The sequence below is a fragment of the Magallana gigas genome, chromosome 3, assembly GCF_963853765.1.
Source record: "Magallana gigas chromosome 3, xbMagGiga1.1, whole genome shotgun sequence".
Taxonomy (NCBI): domain Eukaryota; kingdom Metazoa; phylum Mollusca; class Bivalvia; order Ostreida; family Ostreidae; genus Magallana; species Magallana gigas.
Genome location: NC_088855.1, coordinates 762,161 through 786,013, shown reverse-complemented (window position 1 = coordinate 786,013; position 23,853 = coordinate 762,161). Strand labels below are relative to the sequence as shown.

Below are 23,853 nucleotides of genomic sequence, written 5' to 3'. Positions count from 1 at the left end.
GTTGGTGTACACGATACTTGAACTGTGGGTTACATATTTGTTGGTGTACACAATACATGAACTGTGGATTATCTTACTGTTGGTGTACACAATACATGAAATGTGGATTATCTAACTGTTGGTGTACACAATACATGAACTATGGGTTATCTAACTGTTGGTGTACACGATACTTGAACAGTGGGTTATGTAACTGTTGGTGTACATGTTACATGAACTTGGGATTATATAACTGTCGGTGTACACAAAACATGAACTGGATGTTATCTTATTGTTGGTGTTCACAAAACGTGAACTGTGGGTTGTCTTACTGTTGGTGTACACAATACATGAGCTATGGTTTATCTAACTGTTGGTGTACACAAAACTTGAACTATGGGTTATCTAACTGTTGGTGTACATGTTACATGAACTATGGGTTATCTAACTGTTGGTGTACACGATACTTGAACTATGGGTTATCCTACTGTTGGGGTACACAATATATGAACTGTGGGTTATCTTACTGTTGGTGTACACGATACTTAAACTATGGGTTATCCTACTGTTGGTGTACACGATACTTGAACTATGGGTTATCCTACTGTTGGTGTACACAATACTTTTCAAGTTTAGAAAAATAAAATAAAATTTTGTCTGGGTCATAAATTTAATACCCTTTGACATTAACACTTCAGTCTTTGGAATATAGGTAGATGGTATTGAGAAGGAGTGCACGCCGCCAAAAGTTTTGACCTTGATCTTTTTTGTTTTTCAAAGTCAAGCTTTTCATAAAAAATATTGTCCGGACCATAAAACTTTTAACTTGTATCATGGATAAATGGTATATAACCTAGTTGAACCTTTCCAAAATGTTTGACCTTGACCTAAAAAAAATATTTCAAGGTCAAATTAGAACAAAAACTTCATTGTTCAACTCCTGAATATACTTTGACAGAAGGACTTCAAACTTTAAACAAAGAACAATAATAATACACTTAGGTGTACTATTGATTTATATATGACCTTGACCATGTTTTACTCAAGGTCAAATTAAGAAAAAAGATAATATTTTTTTTCTGGGTCTGGGTAACATATAGCTGACATCATTCTTTTTCAATTGTTAAATTTGCCCCATAAGACAATCCTTGGGGAGAAGGGGAGACATGTGTTTTTTTTGTTAAAAAAAATACCCACTAGTTATTTAATGACATTGTAAGCCAATCATATTTTATGATAAGTTTCAAATTGGTTGAATAAGCTTAGAAAAGAGAATCCAAAAATAGAGCGTTCACAGATGGACAGAAGAAGGCCATGTACTTTGAATAGCTCAATTAAACATGAAGGTGAAATTGTAAGGGGAATTTGTTTTATTTTAACTCTATAAATTTGGCAGATTTACATCACTTTCTTCTAGCTTAACAAATTATCTGGGAGATCGCTGATAAAATGATTTATCTTTATTCAAGTTTCAAAGAAAAATAAAAGTACAGAAGTTATTCCCCGGTTATCGATCGAGGTTGTACATGAGTTGTCATAGGTACACCATCAAATTGGTGAACAAAAAAGTTATCATGTTATGAGTAATAAAATGTACTAAAATTTAGACAATATACATAAAACTTCTATCATTATCTATACATTTTTAATTAAATCCAAAATTAAAACATAATGTTATTACTTTCAACTGTAACAGTAGTCCGGATATTTATAAAGTTAAATCTAGATGTCAGGCTCAATGACGAATCATCAACTGCATCGTTTTAAGAGATATATACAAGCTCTTCCAGTGATACCATAAAATGTATTTAGAACCAATCCTCTCAGAGTCAATGAACTGTAAATTAGTGTTGACATAGTTACAGTTGTTGAACCACCATCCCGATCTTCTGTCGATGGCAAAGTTATATTTCGATGTCAGGATTGAGGACGAATCTTCAGCTCTATTGATTTCAGATTTATCCATGATTTTTTCCAGTAATACCATGTAATGTATTTACCACCAGTTTTCTCAGAGTCAACGTACTGTCCATTAGGGTTGGCGAAGTCACATCGATTGATATAATTGAACCACCATGCCGATCTCCACTTGGTGGCACAGTTACCGCTTCCCCTGTCGTTATCCTGGTCCCGTGTAGTAAATTTCATGTTATTGCTCCTCTGATACAGGCCATCCCCTACAATCAGAGTGGGTAAACATCACTGTGTGAATTCTTCTTAGAATACGACAATAACTATAAACTAGAGCAGAGCTCGTGGCAAAGCCCCGAGTAGGTCTTCCGTTGTTGCTGCGGGTTGAAAATATATGTGATATAGTGTCAAAATTATAATGACTATACTTTCAGTTCTGCTTTTGTTATAAAAACGTGTTGTGATTGAAAGCCTGTATATAAAACATGTTTTGAAAAAGAAAGGAAGGAAATGTTTTAGGAAAACTATTTGTCGAACATAGTTTTAGAAATCGTTTCAAAAAATCTTTAAAAAATGAGATGTTAAATGGCGAGTTAAATTTTCAAAGGGTAGCAAGCATTGTTATTTACAGTATGTACTCATGATTCATGTCAGGAATTGTATTTTTTTTTTAAAACCGAACTCGCCTACAAAACACGTAACCTTTTCTCTAAGATAACTTCTTTATTTAAATCTTTCTAAATTTTTGAAGACTATGTGCAAGTTTAGAATTGTTCCGTGCTGACAAAATTTAGTAATTAGTCAAAATTGATGGCATCTCTGAACTTTTTTATAGGGAAATGTGTGTCGTCTGATATTATTTAATGATACGAGTAGACCTGGACATTCAAAATAATATATAATCAGCTAAAAAAAAAAGATCAGCGGGAGAAGTTATGCAAAAGCGAGCATCTAAATTTTACACCAGATGGTGCTGTTTCATAAAGACACCGCTATGTAACGTGAATTAAATAACCTTATTACAGAAATGAATATTACCTCTCTCGACGATGTAATAATATGCAAAATCTTTATTTTTATTTCAGTGGGTTGATTAATAAAATTGAAAAAAAGACTACAATTGCATCTGCGTAAATTGGAATTCTGGGAAGGAATTAGACGGTCCGTGTTAGAGAAATTCGAAGAAGTTATGAAACTGGTCAGTTTCTAGATCAAACTGCACATTGATGTATTATAAGACTATCATGGGTATCGTCTGTAGCTACGGTCCGAAATCCGTATGTGCAGTCATACATTGTATTTATATCGATACACCTTTACCTCCTCACCTACAGCAATACAAACGAGGGTGCAACCTTCATATACACATGCATAGTATTATAGTTCTGGAAACAATTTATCTTGTATTTTTATATAATGGGTATTCATTGTTCACCTAAAATTAGTATTCCACTGGCTGTAGCTAACCTTGTAAGTAAATTAAGTTGCATTACAACCTCATAATACACAACTTCAATTAAAAGGGTTTTTTTTATCAATTTTCGTACACTTAGCAATAAATAAAATTCCCAATAACGCACTTAAGTGTAACTTTGAGACGCGCATATATTTTTTGGAGGCAGATATGTCGCTATATTATAGTCTGCAAGTCAAGTGAACTATTATAGTCGTTCAAAGAAATAAGAAATATGTCGACACTTGCAGTACTTTGATGATTTCTATGGCGATCGACTGCATTGCATAATGTAGTCGTATTTCCCAAGAACAAAATTTCCTTTGACTTCCAACTTTCAATTATAATAGACCTGGACATTCAAAACTAGAGGTACTGTGAGCAAGCTCACAATCGATACCCCCCGCTAAGATAAAAATCATAATGCGTGTATTTATCCAATTATAGAAAATATTGGATGAATCTATTTCACCGTCCATTTTCCTTAAATAACAACTGCTCTATTTTTTTAAAACTGTTGGTCATAAGCAATATTTGTGTGAAGTAAGAACATTTAATGCTTCTCCATAAGAAAGATAATGACCGGACACGAATTTTTCACTTTTTCTGCAAGTGACCTTGACCTTGCTCGATTGACCTTGGGTCAAGGTCATGACACACCTTTTGGTCCTAAGCAATATTTGTGTGAAGTTACAACGTCCAATAATTCTCCATAAGAAAGATATTGACCGGACACGAATTTTATACTATTTTTCCCAACGACCTTGACCTTGCCCAAATGACCTTTGATTAAGGTCATGACACACCCATGGGTCATAAGCAATCTTTGTGTGAATTAGGAACTTCCAATGGTTCTCCATAAGAAAGATATGGACCAGACACAAATTTTGCACTTTTTTTATGACAGTGACCTTGACCTTGACCGATTGACCTTGGGTCAAGGTCATGACACACCCTTAGTTCATAATCAATCTTTGTGTGAAGTAAGAACTTCTAATAATTCACCATAAGAAAGATATGGACCGGACACGAATTTTGCACTTTTTCTGCAAGTGACCTTGACCTTGCCCAAATGGCCTTGAGTCAAGGTCATGACACACTCTTAGGTCATAATCAATCTTTGTGTGAAGTAAGAAATTTCAATAATTCTCCATAAGAAAGATATGGACCGGACACGAATTTTGCACTTTTTCTGCCAGTGACCTTGACCTTGCCCGATTGACCTTGGGTCAAGGTCATGACATACCCTTAGGTCATAAGCAATCTTTGTGTGAAGTAAGAACTTCTAATAACTCTCCATAAGAAAGATATGGACCGGACACAAATTTTGCACTTTTTCTGCCAGTGACCTTGACCTTGCCCGAATGACCTTGGGTCAAGGTCATGACACACCCTTAGGTCATAAAAAATATTTGTTTGAAGTAAGAACTTCCAATGCTTCTCCATAAGAAAGATATGGACCGGACACGATTGCACAGACAGACGGACGGACAGACGGACGGACAGACGGACGGACAGACGGACAAAGTGATTCCTATATACCCCCCCAAACTTCGTTTGCGGGGGGTATAATAATATATAATCAGCTAAAAAAAAAAGGTCAGCAGGAGAATTGATGCAAAAGCGAGCATCAAAATTTTACACCAGATGGAGCTGTTTCATAGATACACCGCTATACGTAGCAGCTACATCTTTGTATTAAAGATTTCAAGCCCGAGAAAGAAAAATCCCGTCTGACGCAGCGGACGGTCTGTGAAGAAGTGCTAGAAGATAACGCGAACGAATAAATTTGCTTATTGAGGGTTGCTGTTAATTAAGTTGTACTAGTAAGATAATTCGTAGTGAAAGTTTGTAGGGAAGATAGGCTCTGTAAAAGACCGCATAAATATACATAAGAGTGTAAAAACTAATGGGAGTTAAATAAAGAAAATAAAATGGATAAAAACCAATGAAAAATAACAAAACCAAGGAACGAGCTAATAAGTTGAATAAATAACATGAATGAAAGCTTGTATATGGACCCAAAAGGATGAAGATGGTGATATTGCTACGCTTAGTTGATGTTCATTTTGACGAAGTCACTTAATTTGTTCATGCCATCAGGGCGGAATGACTTCAGTCTATGCATCCAAAATTTTTCTTTATTTTTTCTCTCCGCATCTGTCCAGTCTGAGTTGTGATCGATAACCAAGCCCGCATGTCCTCCCATTTGTGACCATCTAAGTTAAAATGTTCCCCGACGGGTTCTTTAATTTTCTTAGTTTTGATGGTAGTACGATGATTATTGATGCGCCTGCGGAGGTCTCCTGTTTCCCCTATATATTGTTTCTGACAATATTTACAATTGATGAGGTATATATACAATTGTCAGTCTTTTACAGAGCCTATCTTCCCAAAATGGCCGTCGAACATTTTTTTTTCTGTAAGGTACATTTTAAAAGGGAATAAAGCATATTTTTCTTTGATGGCCAAATTTAAAAAATGTGTCCTATGATTCTCCGACTTTTTTTCTTCTTTTGCCGAGTTTATTTTTGGAGTTATTCCCCTTTGGTAAATATTTATCGTCTGCGAAACAACATGGCGACGAACGACAAAAAACGTATGGGAAGACAGAAACAAGTCGTAATACAGATGTCAGATTTGGGATTTATACATAAATAAAGCTGGAAGGATCAACGGAATAAACAGCCGAAACTGTAATGTAAAGTTTAAAAATATGGAAGACCGGAATAATGGTAAAATCGTAACTCGATCTGAAAGTTGTAAGATTAGGTAACCACGAGATGACTGCATCCCATTTCAAAGTCCCCAGAACCAACCAAAACATGCTTTCAAAAATCAAACAGCTTGATTTACAGCAAGACCAAAGTGTAATGTGATGAATTAAACTATTAGTAGACTGATTCTCATCAGTAATTGTTCGTCACTTCACAAATCGCCAATAGTTTGTTAGAAAAAGATAACCAGAGTTCTAAGCCCAGTTAATCAGAGCAGAATAACAGCATCACAACATACTTTGGCTTACATACTGTTCCGACATTAATATCATTGAAATTATGTGAAAAATGCTAATAATACGGTTACAAAGGTCAAAAAACGAAATCCGAATTTTCCGTGACCTAAAAAAGTTGTAGTTGACATTTCGAGTAGTCTCACTTTATATTGATTGCGAGCCTTTACATCGTTAAACGAGGTAAATTGCAAGAATATTTCATATCCTAGGATATAATACAAACTAATTTATATGCTGCCTAGTCATTTTACTTTGTTGTTTAAAGCAGTTAGTCAAAAAACTTCAAATGATGTGACGAGATCTACGTTAACGTCGACCATTTTGGGAACATACTTATGGCCAACTACTGTAAAATTATGAAAGAGGAATTTTTTTTAGTTACCGAACACTTCTTTAATGATCAAATTTAAAGTAATTATTTCATTTTTAATAACAAATATGTGTATTAAAGGTATAACAAAAGGACTTCTGGGTCTGTATGGATTTTTTTAATTAGGCAATAAAGGAAATAAATGCTTTGTGATTTACATATCAAATAAAATAACATAGATGCATTTACGTGCTAGTTATATTATTACAAAGGTAACTTGATCAGGGTCGGATTACGTGGAGTTGCCAGGTTAAGATCATCAGATCAGAAGTAACGTGTAGGGTCGAGTTTGATCTAATAATCTTCGCCTTGCACTTTGATTAAGATCCTCAATGATAATAAATTTATTATCCTTCCACAACGTTAAAAACAATCAAACAAAACCAAAATATTAACTTATTCTAAAAAAAAAAACCACTTTAAAAACACACTAAGAAGTAAAAGTTACTTATTGTGTACCACGTCATTAGCTTCAGAGAGTGTTTGCAATACAGGTGACTCCGCTTCGCGTCTGGTTTGATATGATGATTCACCCCGTACGAAAATGTTGGCCGTTTTCCGGCTGGACTCAGGGTGAACTTAGACGTATTCCGGTTAAAATGTAGCCGTACTTAGGAGTATCAAAGGCGTACCTGGAAAACGCTTTGAATGTTAGACGGATTCCATTTTATTCATAACCTGACCTAGCCTCAAACCTTAGCCGTATTTTCAGCATCTAGCCGTTTTCTGTCAAAGTTAACCGTATTATTTCTCACTGCCCGTTTCCCCCTTACCATCATTAAATATTTCGCCTTAACCTAGCTAATTGCCAATTCTTTGCAAGTTATAATATAAAATTTACGGCTAAAACTTGGCCAAATCGTGTTAAAGGCGCACAACAGTTCATTTTCTGTTCTATAAATAGCTCATTCTTATAAACTGTCTGTTGCTTTCACTCAATAAACTTTAATTCTTTCTTCAAATTGTTTAATTTTGTAACCTTAAATTCAAATTGATAATCCGATGACACTATCAAACAGGTTATATATGTCAGTTCTACACACAGGCTGGTTAATTTTATCTTGACCTCAATACACAGGCTGCCATTTGTTAACAGGCAAGAGCCGCAACCTCTCCCGTATTGCAGAGGGGCGTCAACATGAAAATCTTTTTTTTTCTATCATAATTTTAAACATGTACATACTATTTTATCCGCAATGTTTAATTAATATAAAGACAGGAATGAGTTATGAACACGCTAGCATATTTATTGTACTTTTAAACTGCTACTAAAAATTGCTTTACTATGGCCATCAAGCACTTGTAAACATAAAATCAGCGTTACCCCTTATCATATTTCTGGCCTCAGAGGCTCGCGCTTTGTGAGTTTTGAATTTGGCAACAACGGCCATGCCTAACTTTCCTGATCATCTTTGTGTTACAAAATTTAGACATGTGTAAACCGTTATGAGGATTATTTTGGGGGGAAATACAGTGAAACTTATTTACAGCTATTTAATGTAAACCAAGTCTTATGGAGTTAAGCAAAGTGTGCGCGTTATGTGGACTAAGGGCATGAACACAGGAACCTGAATGTTAATATCGAAAGTAAGTCAATATAAATTTTAAATATGATCATGACTTAATCAATAATAGTTCTAAAGTACAGTTAAAATTGTGCTAATTGTATGTGAAGAAAAAATAGGTTTAAACTATTCTTCATTTAAAAGATATTAGACAGTGCGTAAATGTCACACAATGTATAAACTATAGAAATCCCTTCATTCCTTTAGATTTGAAAGCTGTTGAAAACAACTGACATTATGATAAACAATTAAAAACCAAGGAAAGCAACAATACCAACAAGTCATTGGGAGGGTGGCAAGCTGCCTTCTTATATGTAAGATGTCCTAGTATGAGCATTGAGAAACAGACTGATAAAAATTAAAAACTAGCTCAAAAGCAGAAGTACAATGGACATGGGAGACTAAAAAGTAGAATATCAGTCATACCATTTACATGAACCCTACCAAAATCAAAGTTTTGAAAGGTAAGGATCGGATCTCTTTTTATTTGTTCACATTGTTGAAAGGTATTCTTTATAATCATGATAATAACAAAAAGGTATATATGTATACTGATATATTTATATTTGATCGAGTGTTTGGTTATAAGTAATACTTTATCAGATTACATGTATTTTTTTCAGAATACGTGAGGGAAGTATTTTTAGTGATGCAATTACCGAAGAGATTCGAGGAAGATCTGAGCTACTCTAGAAACTTTTCAAGGAACCACCTGTACAAAAGAGTGTAAACGTGGACTGTAAATCAAAAAGTTCAACTTATTATATTAAGTGGAAGACAAACATTAGGAAAATAAAAAGATATTCTGGATGTGATATCTGTATTATGATGTGTTTAAAAAAGGAAATACACAGGAAATATAGATGGTTTTATGTTGTAAGTCTGGCCACTGATTTATAAAAGAAATGAAGTCAATGATTCCACCCCATCCGGTGCTAATTTAAAAGGATTCAGTCACCGGATTCAAAAGCATAAATCAAAAGAAGTTTTTCTGTCCATTGTAAAAAGTGTTCATCTTTACCCTAAGGCGGATTCGGACGCAACCTTTTATTAAGGCGGATTCCACCTTATACTAAGGCGGATTCCACCGTATTTTTAGGTGGATTCCACCTTATTTTAGGGCGGAATCTTGCGTATTCCACCTTATATTAAGGCGGATTCCAATTTATCATAAGGTGGATTCCACCTAAGATTAAGGAGGATTCCTTTTTTGTTTTAAGGCGGATTTTTATTACCCGGAATACGCTTAATCTCATTTAAATATTTCGAGCCATATACCGCCCGGAATCCACCCGGACTCCACCCTGAATCTGTGATATTAGTTATACATTCAGAGGAATGAAAGACGGAATCCGCCTTTCAAATTTCGCCTACATTCCGCCTTAAGTCAGGGTGGAATTTTTCGTACGGGACGCCTTCCGAATCCGCGTAATCATAATTGCGGCGACTTTATTTCACAGTTGACTGATTAACTGGTTCACGACGACTAATGTTCGCGTCCAAGTCTTATCAAGACTCGTTTTTGGGAGTTGATTTTAATCAACTCTCCTAGGCAGTTACTCTGACAAACCGAAAGTGAAACAGTGTTTGGACCAAAGCACAAATAATCGCCGCTGACAAGAATTAGTTCTTGAGAATAATTGATAAATTCGAAATAATGTATGCTAAAGCATTGAACATTTCAAGGAAACATATTTATAAAAAACCTTGAAAATAGTCAGAGTTTAAATGGTACGAACAATTTAGATATTATTTGTAGTTGTATGTATTCTTAAGCCAGAGTTTAATATTGTCTCGTACAACTGGACGCTTGGTTGTCTCCGTAAACCTCTTGCAGAGAGTCACTCTTGCTTGTCGGGGATTAACGGCGACAGCCAAGCGTTTGATTGAACGAGACGAGAGTTCAATTTTGTTTGGATCTATAAATTTTCCAGAAATATTTCTATCACTGATACATATTTTGATTGAATTTATTCTTTCTTTAAATATTACTTTACATGATTCATATGGGGTTTTATCAACATTCTTGTGTCGAAAAAGTCCGAAAATTCATATTATAAATTTGTGCGTAATTCAAATACTGTAAATTCCTAATTATACGCGAGGAATTAATATCCGCGTAAAATCGCGAGAAGTCCGTCTCGCGAATATTAAAATCTCGCTTTTAATTTTGGGACACATGTAAACAACATGAAAGTAAGATAAAATTTCGGCATTCGCGATTTTATGTTCTCGCGATTTGATGGTAAATCGTTGAATCGCGAAATTAAGTACTCGCGTAAAATAAGGAATCTACAGTACAGATTAGAAACAACCTGTACTTGTCATGCAAAATAACATGTCATTGGTTTTATAATAAATAAACATCGATGAAATCAACTCCTGTCAGTTCTTCGGTACTTTAATGTAATACATGTAACAATCACACAACAAGAAATGGTTCGTGGCTGGAAATATTTCAGAAGAGTGACCACGCAAAATTCGATCGCATACGAATAAATGTTGGTTTACAGATAATGCATCACCAATAATATAAATCTTTCGCTTTTTAAGCGGTTAGCGTATATATCTAAACGCTTAATGTCATTTAACCAAAATATTTTCGCAGCCGGATGCTTAGTCACAGTGAAACTATATATATATATATATATATATATATATATATATATATATATATATATATATATATATATATATATATATATATATAACTGAACAAACTATTGAGTGCACTGAAAGCTAGACCAAATAAAAGTGTGCGTGTATCACATTTTTAAAAAAAGATTTCAAAATTTCTTCCTTGATCAAATATTGTGATTTTCCTAATAAAGCAAATATTTACCTTTTTTGTTGTTTTGATCCACAGTTGGGAAACAAAACGAATTACTAATATTTAATGAAATTGATTCATTTAAGAGCTAAATCATAATCATTACGTGTGTTGGTTACAAATAAAATTCTAAAAATAAAAAAAAGCTCTTATAATTGCACAATATTATCGTCACTGCACAGTATAATTACCCGCATTCCCACTGTATCCCTGCACCTCCAATTCATATTTACTGGCCTCATCCCCGACAGAAAACCGCGAGTAGACAGCATATGCCTTTTCTCCGTTGAATCTTTCCATCTCAACTCGCAGTTCCTGGGTCTTCAGTGATGTCAATTTATGTAGCATGTCATTTCCTGTAAAAACCATGTCAATGTACCATGTTCTTTTTGTCATACCCTCTGATCTTAATCTGTTTATGTTTGTTCAATATGTTAGTATTTTTTTTTTTAAATCTAGTCAATTTCTGTATCTGGTCATATTTTAACCTAATAAATCATTGATGTGTATATCTAACGAAGCAAATTTATACTATAACTGCTTCATTGCATTGTTTTATCCATTTAAGTTAAAATAAGTTATCTCTAACATGGTTTATAGCTTGAAAGGGCCAGTATGTTCAACAAAATGCCTTCGATTCCAGTCTGACAACGAAATAGGACCCCCGATACAAATTGTTATACAAAAACTTCAAGCACAATAATTATCATATAGAATATTCTATAATTCCTTAATTGTTTATATAAATATTGCATATAAATACACATTCTCTCATTGAGATCCAATTAAAAAAAATCTAATTTGTAGTCTAGAAAGCATCATATCATCTAATACCTAAAATACTATGGTGTTTATTTCCGTTAAATTTTTTCATACTATTTATGAAATTAAATAAGGCGGCAAAAGTTGTTCATATTCGACAACTGATACCTGCGTACAGTAAACATGTATACACAATTTTTTTCTTCCGAAAACCACGTTATCGAGCAGTGCGAAAAAAATGTGATAGTGAAAGAAGCGACTTACGTGCAAGAGGCATACCGTTTCTAATCTAAAGCCTGCTAAATATTGTGGGAAATGTTAAATTAAACTTGCGTCAGAGTTGATGTATTTTAGCGTTTGTATAGTCGTCTACGTTATTATCTGGGTTGGTTTTAGTCAGGCTCATTGTGGAAGCCATGGCCAGACTATAGCTACGATGGACGGCACCGGATGTTGACTGATCAACCGTTAAATTCATCCTCAGCACAAAAAGTAGTTCAAACGTAAAAGAGAACGTAGAAAGAAGAGGATGTCAGTTGGTGATTGTTCACATGTGATACTAATATATATCTAAATATCACAAGGTAGTTTTCTTCTCTTTTACATTCTAGATACTTTGAGTTTGTAAAGTAGAGTTGCTGAGCGGGGTAACGCGTTGTTTACATATTCCACAATTAGAATTGAGAATGCAAATGGTTACGGGAAGCTTGTACAACAGTAACTCTCAATTAGACAGTTTAATATATAACCCTATTACGATTTATTACATTTACGATATCAATTTAGATATATATGCATTAATATGCTTATAAACTCAAATATTGCATTAGTGCTCTGTTTATTCTGTATAATAATGCCATATCCTGAAATTATTTTAATACACTTCACAGGATTCACGGAAATCCATTACTGAACGTCTTTTGAACACTGATTTATGAACATAGACTGATAAGTTAAATTCATTGTATAAACTCGAGTTGTTTTATCTTGATACACATTTCATGTAAATGAACAACAAACATTAAAAAATTGAACTGTGCTATTTTTCTTGTAGTGCCGTCATCTAAGTGACAATAAAAAAATTAATTAATAAAAGTATATTACTATTTGATATCTTACGGTTTTAATCTACCCATCCACCCCCTTCCTTTATCGTTAAATTTCTGCCCCAATGAAAAATAAATAATGATGTCCCTTTAAAAAATATTAACGGTTTTCTGTACTTTGAGTACTTTGATTTTTTTTGGAAGATTCAATAATCCTTATTACTTCGAACTGCGAATCATGAAACTAAGGATGGGCCAAACACCGTAATTGATTGCGCCTAGAACTTCAGTTTGTTAAAGGTTGTAATGTTCACCTTAAGGGATGAGATAGATATAACATTGACAGGTAGTGATTGGTTTTCAATAGGGATGTTAGCTCTGTCAATTAAACAGGGGATTTAGTCGAACGATAGTCGAGTACTCGTTCATTAATTTAAAATTCTGTGTCATTTCCAAAACAAATAATGTTCCTAGCAGACATGTTATCGTAAAAAACCCTATAATCTTATAATAATATGTATTAAATGTTTTTGATTTAAAATAAATTCAAAAGTATGGTATCTAATCGTAATATCTTACGAAATAAAATGAAATGTTTTGAATTTTATTCACGATTTTACGAGTAATCCGCTAAAAATGTTTAAATCAATAATCGGTGTGACCAAGAGACAGTCGCGTACTGGAGTCCTCGCGTTGACATTCCTAGTTTTCAACGATCAAAACAGTCCATTATTTCATAGAAATTGATATCAGGTAAAATTATACCTTTCCCCGGTCATCATGCTTTAAGTTTACATTACATTTACATGTACATCGTCGTAGGTTCAAGTAATTTTGCAAGTTGCAAACAAAAATACGAGAGACAGAATTGAAAAGAATTTCTTGATTTTCTAAATTTCAACCCCATTTCGTCGATAAACATTATACTAATGATACCAAAGAAGTACATCTTTTATTGAATTCCATGCGCATAATGTATGTGGCTAAAATTGCAAATGTTGTTAAAATGTATTATAAAATGGAAAAGAATTGTCTCCCGCCTAATTCATTCAATTAAATTTTATAAAAAGCAGAATACTCAAGTTTATTTCTCTACTTACGCAAGTGTGCTATTGGTAATAACATCGATGATTTATCTGTCGATTTTTAAAAGGACCAACGACCAATATTTAAAGGGAAAAAGCTCTAAACTGCGTCTTCGGACTGTTTATACAAATAATAAAAGGTTAGTTTCTAATGTCTGATTTGGTGTTTGAGATGGAAATGTTTCTCCATCAACTCAGTGTCCGTGTGCCAAATATCGCAAAGCCAGACTTACACTTAAAATGGTTCACCAGGTAAAAAAAATATTCTCGTCTCTTGAGAATTAAAATTCTGATTAAAATGGGTAGGAATGCATAATAAAAATAATTGATAAGCTCGACCAAATACCTATTCCTTGAAAATAGACAAAAATGTAATTATTGAAAGAAATAATCAATATTACAGAATCTGTGTGAAAGTGAAATGATTATCAAAAATATCTTGCCTATACTCTTTCTTTGATCGTGGGTTATTGACATTGAAGTAAAATGATCAAATGCAAATTTGAATTAAACTTAAATTGCTTGCTGATCGTGATTTTCTGTTTTGGGAAGAGGCAATGTATAGTGTGGTTAAATTGGAAATCCGCAGGAAAGATAAGATAAAACATCCTTTGAATGAACGGTTTCGACTGATATTTTTTAATAACCGGGTTGTTTATCTAAAACCCCAAAATTTAACAATATCTTTACGAGAAAATAAATGGAAAAGGAAAATCAATACCGATCCAATACTCGTGATCAGCGAATCCAAACCCGTTCTTGTATTCCGTCCAGTTCCGGTAAAAATCCACTGATCCATTCACTCTCCGCTGAATCACCTGTTCCATATTTAGAGCAAAGTTCATGTTATTAACTTCTATTTTTTTTTTGGAAAAAAAAATGATCAGGTTGAAAAAAAATATTATGGTGGCTTGGGGGTCAAAATATAATATAATATAAATCCATCAGATTTATTTGAAAATTTTATAGGCGATTTTTGAAGCTATCAACTACTACTTGATAAAGAAAATGTCATATATTTTAATATAGAAGATATTCATTTTCCATTATCTTTATATGGAGCTCTTCTTTTAAAGGAGATCAATATTGTCTAAAATGGCAGCCACACCACAGCCCCCTTAACTGATAATTTAAAAAAAAAGAATGTTTCTTATGTTCTCATCACAACAAAATAAAAGGAACAGAGAAAGAAAAGATAGCATACCGTCCATCCTCCGTTGTCAGTGGTCATATCACAGTACACGGTCTTTGAATCTATGATATTATACACACCATCCTTTTCTCTGGTATCTGGATAAAAGTCCAAAATGTCAGCACAGTTTGTAATACTTTTGTTCACCAGAGTATCAGCTTTAGAATTTAAAGACTCCATTTCCTGCTTTAGGAGTCGCTGCTCGGTCTGAGTTGTGGTAATATGATCACTGTTCTTCTCAACTTTTCTTGACAAATTGGTTGTCTTCGTCTCTATCATATTGCTGATCTTTTTCTCGATGACGTTTTCGACTTCGTCGAGTTTTTTCATCACCATTCCCTCAATATCTTGTCTCAATTGCTTAAGTTCGGTTCTCAGGAAGTGTAACACATGGTCTTCTGACCTCTGTCTTTCTCCAATATCATCAAACAGAGCCTGGCTATTCACTGATACAAGCAATGACGTACAAATCAGAATTTCCAACAGACTACCCATCGCCGAGTTATCTGTCAGATCTGTTTTAATTTTGATTAATGTCGATAAAAATACTCCGTTTTGTCAAACCCCAAAACTTGTGAAAAGTGTCTAAATTTGTGTCACTAATCGTCAACAAAGTTCTTTCTAAAAAGGCAATGTTATAACTTAACTAACAAGACACCTTTTTATAACTGAATGGGTTTTACCGGATCATACGTAATCTTCTATGGGAGGAAAATACCACCAAAATCAGTACTTACAATTTTTTCTGTTCACTTCTTAATCTTTAATCATGTATCTAACTTTATTGTTTTCATATTCACACATAAACAAAAATATTTATTCTTTTTTATTCTCTACGTTGTACTTAATTCTATGTTAATTCCTCATAATTGTACTGGTTCTTTTGTAATTTCTTATAACGCCCTCCTTAACAAACGTGAACGATCCATGGACATTCAACGAAGACGTACATTTAATGTCGGATTATAACGCCAGGCGCAGTGTGCATGTGTTTGCTGAAATTTCTGCTCCTAAATAGACATAATACATCTTCATACATAGGGAACTAAATATCAACATCACAAATATGTAAAAATAGATTCAAGATTAAAACAATCTACAGTAAATGTAGTCAACATTTTAACAGGCATTGTAATTACTAGTAGGTTAAAATGAATGTAACTTAATATAGTATAGAATAATTTGCATCGAAGTCGTAATATAATTGGATTTTTTTAGGAGAAACATGTAAATAGAAATTATACAAAACAAATTAAGAGAATTTTCTAAAAAGCAATAAAAGTGACTTGAGTGTTACAACGTAATTTGTAGAACGGCCGTATTCACAAGTATATGTGAAAATTACCACATGCATGAGCCTCTATCTGACAATCTTTCGTAGGTTAGGTGGTCAACAAAGATAATTTCTTCATAAAATGACAAATATAGTTATGACCATCGTAATTAAAATGATATAGTGGGTCGCAATGTTCTACAGTAACACATGAGAAAATAGAAACAAACCAGCTTAAGGTGATCATATTATATTCAAATTGCATGGGCTATTAATAAACCGTTTAATCTTAAGTTAAATAGCTAGGGGCGCAAAGGGCTTAAATCGATCCCACCTCAAAGATAAACGATATTTTTCTAAATATATGATGTGATTTTTTTTTCTATAAAACAAACATCAATTTATTCGGATAAGTAAAATTTGAAAGAAAATATATTAAGTTTCAAAAAAACGACCACTCTATTGTCTGAATACGTTAATATTCGGCATGATTACGTAAAATTACAGCATACTTAATCAATGTTGATCAAGTTAATTAATTTTGATAGTATTTCATGTAAAAAAAAGTAAGTGATTTTTATTTTTGAACGAATTTATTTGTTTCATAATAAAATGATTTTTGAAATAGCTGCAATGGCAACCATTTACGGAAAAATACGAATGCTTTGGTAATGGCAGAGATATTGAAGAGCTGATTTTAGATATAATATTATGAACAGCGTGTTACAAAAAAAGACTACATAAAACAGTATTAGTTTTAAAAAACTGTTTAAATTGATTTAATCTAAACTATATACTTTTTTATCAAGATATGAAACTATGCTTTAAAAGATTTAATGATTTTATAAAAGTTATATTTACAAAATTACACATCAGATTTTATTAATTCAGATCTATTGTAAAGTATTAAAACATACATCAACATAAAAATTAATCAACATGGCATTTCGTGACAATAAATGGATACAATATTTTATCTTCTTTATGATCGATCAAGGTACATACATGTATTGTGAACCAAAGAGCTGAAGTCGTTGTAGTGTATTTTGTGACCAATTTGTAACAGTTCTGGTTGATCATTTTTTTCTATAAAAATCAAATAGGATAAGGCGGAAAAGCAGTGCTGGGTTTTTTTTAAAAATGTTATACCTGGGGATAAACCTGCAATCCTACTACATGTACCTTAAGTTTTCCGTCTGGACATGCGACAGTGTATTACATGTCCAGTTTATTGGGATAAAATAACTATAATAAAGCTATGTTTAGGGAGTTGATGGAAGGTGGACTGGGTGTAAAACACTCTACAACATAAGGCAGGATAGTAATCGTATAACTATCTAATCATCAACGGAATAGTCCATTTACATTTATTAGAATAGTTAAATAAATACACGCTTTATTCGCATTTTTTACGCTGCATGTGAATCATTGTCAAAAATAACCATGTCAAGAAATATCAGGAGGGAAGAAGCAGTCTTTTTGATGAAATGATAACACACATGCAATACAGAACATTAAAACATTATTTTTAAAAAAAAAAACACAGATCGAGGAAAGCCTATAGTAAACCTTACTCATTTAACATACATTTTGTAAAAACGTTTATCCAATTTTTATTTTTTAAACTAAACAAAAAAAAACTTTTTTTAAAATTGTGGTTAATTCTAAAAAAAAAATCAAAATAACATAGTACGGATTAGTCATTCCACAAGCTAAATTAGACAACATCTTTTTTGAGTTTATTTCATTTCAGGAGTTTTGGTTAAATTTGCATAGGCAACATTATGTATGAATAGTGTATTATGTATTAAGTTTTACTAGATGGTTATATTCAAACCAAACAGAAAAGATCAATTGCAGTGTTTCATATTTAGAACATGGGTTTTCCTTCCGGAACAACTCAACTGAAAGAAGAAATTGTCAGAAAAGTCAAATAGTTTTCAAAGGTTTAGTTTATCTCAAAAAGGAGAATAATGGATAATAAAAAGCAAATAGCAAGCATCACTTAAGAAAAGAGGGACCAGTGTCACGTATGCTCTTATGACTATATTGCACCATTAATTTCACAGAAACGAGGAAACCCTTAAGAGCATCAATAGACTTAACACAAAGAATATGTACTGTCTATTTGATCAAAATAGTTTTATAGAGTATTCTTTATTTCAAATTAATTCAAAAATTTAAAAAAAAAAATGTTTTTGATACATTCTAGTAAAATATGAAAACAGGAATTTTACATACTGGTATCCCAAGTTCCCTGATGACGACCAAATAAATGGAAATCTGTTTAATGTTATATCTTATGATATAAAATGATCATTACAAGATCTGTTTTAATCGTGGCCTTCAACTCAACATTCAGCTATATCGACAACGTAATATCAATTAACAATTAATGGTAAATTAAAAGGAGTATGACCCTTAAGCCATGCTACACCAAAATTGTATTCAATTTTTCATTAAAGTATAATTTTTTAATCACGATCTCGTTGTTTAAAGAACAATGCATGCTCTTAAGTTTAATACCAATATTTTGTCGCTTTTTTTAGTTAATTTTTTCTGATGGCAATTTATGTAAGATACTATAGTGTTCAAATATGTAAATTTATAAATATATGTATGAGATTTATATCTAATGAATAATATGAGAGAAGCATATTAAATAGTAATATCGGCCTGACATTAGGGATTTAGTAACAATAGAAATCCAAATCTAAACAAAACACTTTTTTAAAATTGTTGTTAATTCTAACAAGATAAATCAAAATAACATAGTAGGGGTTATTCATTCCACAAGCTAAATTAAACAACATCTTTAATTGAGTTTATTTTATTTCAGGAGTTTTGGTTAAATTTACACGGCAACATTATGTATGAATAGTGTATTGTGTATCAAGTTATACTAGATGGTTATAATCAAACCAAACAGAAAAGATCAATTGCAGTGTTTATATTTAGAACATGGGTTTTCCTTCCGGAACAACTCAACTGAAAGAAGAAATTGTCAGAAAAGTCAAATAGTTTTCAAAGGTTTAGTTTATCTCAAAAAGGAGAATAATGGATGATACAAAGCAAATAGCAAGCATCACTTCAGAAAGGAGGGACCAGTGTCACGTATTCTCTTACGACTATATTGCACCATTAATTTCACAGAAACGAGGAAACCCTTAGAGAGCATCAGTAGACTTTACACAAAGAATATGTACTGTCTATTTGATCAATATAGTTTTATAGAGTATTCTTTATTTCAAATTAATTTAAAAACATGTTTTTGATACATTCTAGTAAAATATGAAAACAGGAATTTTACATACTGGTAGCCCAAGTCCCCCGATGACGACCTAATGAATGGAAATCTGTTTAATGCTTGGTACCCCTTTTTATTGTTTGAAGTTTCATATTTTTCTTTTAATAAACATTAAAAAGACTTAATTTATATTATTATTAATTTTATTATTTTATATATATACTTTCTACGAAATAGCAATGAAAACATTTACCGGAAATATTGTTTTAAAATGTTAGATAATTTAGTTCAGATTTGACCATTATTATTTACAGTCCTTAGTCGTAAGATATATATCATTACAATTGTTAAACAAAATCTCTTACAAAATTATTTTTAAAAGCAGACTTCATTGTTTATGAAAAAAATTGTACATCGCCTTTTTTACGAAATAGTAATGAGAATATATACAGGATTTTTTTATAGATCTAGAATGTTCAATAAATTGGACCAGATTGGACTTTTATCATTTCATAGGACTTGTCATAAGGTCTTATTGCAATTGTTTTACAAAACTCTCCTATCTTATGATATATTATGATAACCACAACATCTGTTTTAATCGTAATACATTCAAATACCTGTTTAAGTTCAAACAGAAAATGTCATCGCTTCGTTACAGAAGGTGAAGTATAATTCACGTGGGCATGACTTTTCTCATCTTTATGTATTCTATTTTCGTGCTGCCATGGGTGCAACGTTATGCTTTTAATCAAAAATAACATTACATGTGACAGTTTATGTTTAAAATAATTTTGTGATTTTAAGATATTGTTCGATTAAAACGTTAATAGCCTCACGACAGTATTGTGTTCCAGTCTTGTAAGCTATGCATGAAACTGAAGTAAATGTTCTACCAAACCCCTCTCTTTACTCCTTACTAAAATTCTTTCATTAGTGAAGGAGAAACTTCAAGATTACTGCACAACAATTTACTCCAGAAGTGGTGTGAATCAGATGTGGATATTAAAAAACTCTAACGAATAAATAAATAGCATAAAAACATGCTTTATACAACTAATTTATAAACCATTATTATTAAACAAATTATTTTTAGGTGAAAAACCTATCTGATTGCACACACAAGGACTCTGAATTGACTTGATTTTCTAATAGACAACATCCATGTAGTTTTCAACAATCTGTTAGAATTCCCATGGGTACCAAGTGTGCCTCATTGTTAGCAGATCTATTTTTGTATTCTTATGAAGCGGAATTTATTCAAAAACTTGTACTTGAAAAAAATGTTGCTCGCTGTGGCCTTCAACTCAACATTCAGCTATATCGACTACGTAATATCAATTAACAATTGATATTTCCATACTTACGTCGACTCGATATATCCCGGTGAACTTGAAAATAAGAGATACCAAATAGTCTGCATCATCTGTTTCATATTTGGATATTTTTTTGACATAGACATTGATGGAACCTAACGACAAAACTGTATGATAAACGCGATGACCAATTTTTCTATAGTCAACGTTCCTTACAAATGTAGCAATATACCTTCATCATCCGCATATGGTGTTTTTGTCTCTCAGTTGATTCGATGCGCAAGGGCATGCTCTTCGTATGATTGGTTTCTAAGACGAAGCAAGCTACTAAAAACAAATTGATAAAACAGGACTATCAACAGTCTCTCTATAAGTCATTTTTTCGTAAATTCTATGGTCGATACAACGACTTTGTAAGCAAATACAATCTTTTACTCGGTCGCATTCTGACTGACGTTGTCATACTAATTGTTAGACCATAATTAATCACCTAACTGTCTACAGACTTTTCCTATTTTTTCCTGATTACGACATAGAGCACATGGCGGGTGTGACCGGTCAGCAGAGGATCCTCACTCCTCCTAGGCACCTGATCCTACCTCTATCTATTTGGAAGTCCTTGTTGCTCTATTTTGAATTTGTTTTTCGTTTAATGGATTTTTGAGATGGTTCACGGTTTGCTAATGTCATTTTTTCATTACAATACACTCCACAGGCTTGGATGCATAATCTGAGCCATAAGTTTCGGATGCTGGAGGTTAAAGTTTTTGGATATCTTCATATTCTTATTCTCTCATATCAAATTCACAGTTACCTTTTTGACTATGATAGTTTATGCATATCAGATCTTAGGATATGATTTACATAGAAGTATGCTTTTTATGTATTGTTTAATGTTTCGTCAAATATTTGTAAGTTATTGGAGTTTTATGAACTCTTGTTCAGGTAAGCGATGTGGCCGATATGCCTTATGTAAATTTGCTATTACCCCGGATTCATTTTTCCATGAAATTAACTCATAACAACATAAAATTGTTTGCATCGGACCAGGATACGGACGACTGAAGTAAATTGATCTGTTTCACAAAAAATATCTCAAGTGAACAATGTTGTGCACCAGCCTTATGTTTGACATCTGTTTGACTTTTTTAATGAAATGAAAAATGTTGGCTCTCTAAAATACCTCTTTGAGCAAGATGAACTGCAATAAACTATAAGGCAATATCTTGTAAATCATCAAATAATGTTAAAAGAGTATTCACTTTGTCGGCCAGAGTTACATTTTAGAAGAATTAGACCAGCTTAATGTATTTATTTTTGGTGACCATTTTCAGGAATCGGTTAGCACGATACACAATGGTCGAAATTTTATTCATGATTAAGAAAATGTAGAAGAACCCCGAGTGTTGCTCGCCAGACCTTGTCGAAGAGAGCTGACATGTGGAAAGACTGAATTTAATTAGTTTGTTTGGCCTTTTCGAACATAGAAGTCAGCTGTTATGATGCATACAGGCGACACTTTATATTTTTTATGATGAATTTTGTGCTATGAATGGGTCCCTTTCATTACTTTTGCTATAGTCAAAATTTGTAGAAATTTGAATCGTGATATTATAAAAAAGTTTTCTGATCATGGCCATTGAAAGGTAAACTTAATATTTTTTAATGACATTATAAGCCCTTCATCCAATCATAATTGATGATAAGTGTCAAATTGGTTGAATAAGCTTAGAAAAGATATCCAAAAATACCGCGTTTACAGATGGACAGAAGAAGGCAATGTGCTTAAAATAGCTCAATAAACATGAAGATGAAATTAATAGGGGGATCTGTTTTAATTCTATTCTATAAGTCTGGCAGATTTACCTCACTTTGCTCTAGCTTAACTTATCTGGCAGTTTAACCCCCCCCCCCCCTCCCCCGACCCCTTCAAGCAAAATCTGCAACAAATTGCTGATAAATGATATATCTTTATTCACGTTTCAAAGAAAAATTCAAGTACAGAAGCAACCCCCTGGTTATTAATCAAGGTTTTACATGAGTTGTCATAGCAACAACATCAATCTGGTGAACAAAAGGTTATCACGTTAATAATAAATGTACCAACATTTAGACAATATACGTAAATATTTCTATTATTACCTTTATATTTTTAATTAAATCCGAAATTAAAAAAAATATTGTTATAACTTTCACCTGCAACAGTAGTCCGGGTATTTAAAAAGTTAAATCTAGATGTCAGGCTCGATGACGAATCATCAACTGCATCGTTTCAAGAGATATTTACGAGTTTTTCCAGTGATACCATAAAATTATTTAGAACTAATCCTCTAAGAGTCAATGTAATGTCCATTAGGGTTGACATAGTGACAGTTGTTGAACCACCATCCCGATCTTCTGTCGATTGCAAAGTTACATTTCGATGTTAGGCCCGAGGACGAAACATCAACCTCATCGTCTTCAGAGATATAAAGGGGTTTTTACAATGATACCATGTAATGTATTCAAAACCAGTTTTCTCAGAGTCGATGTACTGTCCATTAGGGTTGGCATAATAACAGTCGTCGAACCACCATGCCGATCTGAACATGGTGGCACAGTTAACGTTGTCGTACCTGTCGTTATCTTGGTCGCATGTTGTAAATTTCATGTTGTTGCTCCTCTCATCAAGGCTATCCCCTACAATCACAATGGTTAAACATCACAGTGTGAATTTTTCTTAGTATACATAATTCCAGTACGTAAGATTAACGCAGTTATCGCCCTTAGACGGGAGGTGGCGCTATCGTCGACCGCCATTACGGTGCTGAC

General features: G+C 32.9%; 2 protein-coding genes and 1 long non-coding RNA gene across 5 annotated transcripts in view; 1 reads left to right on the top strand and 2 right to left on the bottom strand.

Moving 5' to 3' along the window:
* LOC105325378 (multiple epidermal growth factor-like domains protein 10) overlaps positions 1 to 23,853 on the bottom strand; it is a 207,975-nt gene that overhangs the window by 93,041 nt on the left and 91,081 nt on the right. The gene's annotated exons all lie outside the window — the stretch shown is intronic.
* Positions 1,897 to 15,847, bottom strand: LOC136269722 (fibrinogen-like protein 1). Its single transcript, XM_066077964.1, has 4 exons — positions 15,219 to 15,847; positions 14,736 to 14,832; positions 11,313 to 11,477; positions 1,897 to 2,156 (listed from the first exon to the last, which is right to left on the bottom strand). Exons 1-4 carry the CDS (start codon positions 15,699 to 15,701, stop codon positions 1,897 to 1,899), a joined length of 1,005 nt encoding a protein of 334 aa, XP_065934036.1. The 5' UTR covers positions 15,702 to 15,847.
* On the top strand, positions 7,915 to 9,697 carry LOC105334091 (uncharacterized). Its single transcript, XR_010711480.1, has 3 exons — positions 7,915 to 8,313; positions 8,499 to 8,755; positions 8,915 to 9,697. It is a non-coding gene; the product is annotated as an uncharacterized lncRNA (long non-coding RNA).

What these genes read in the sequence shown, in the direction of transcription:
- LOC136269722 (XM_066077964.1), bottom strand. Translation starts at nt 15,701, where the DNA reads ATGGGTAGTCTGTTGGAAATTCTGATTTGTACGTCATTGCTTGTATCA. An exon ending in CTGACAACGGAGGATGGACG is followed by an intron (nt 14,833 to 15,218) that starts GTATGCTATCTT and finishes AATATGGAACAG; the next exon opens with GTGATTCAGCGGAGAGTGAA. An exon ending in TGATCACGAGTATTGGATCG is followed by an intron (nt 11,478 to 14,735) that starts GTATTGATTTTC and finishes TGGTTTTTACAG; the next exon opens with GAAATGACATGCTACATAAA.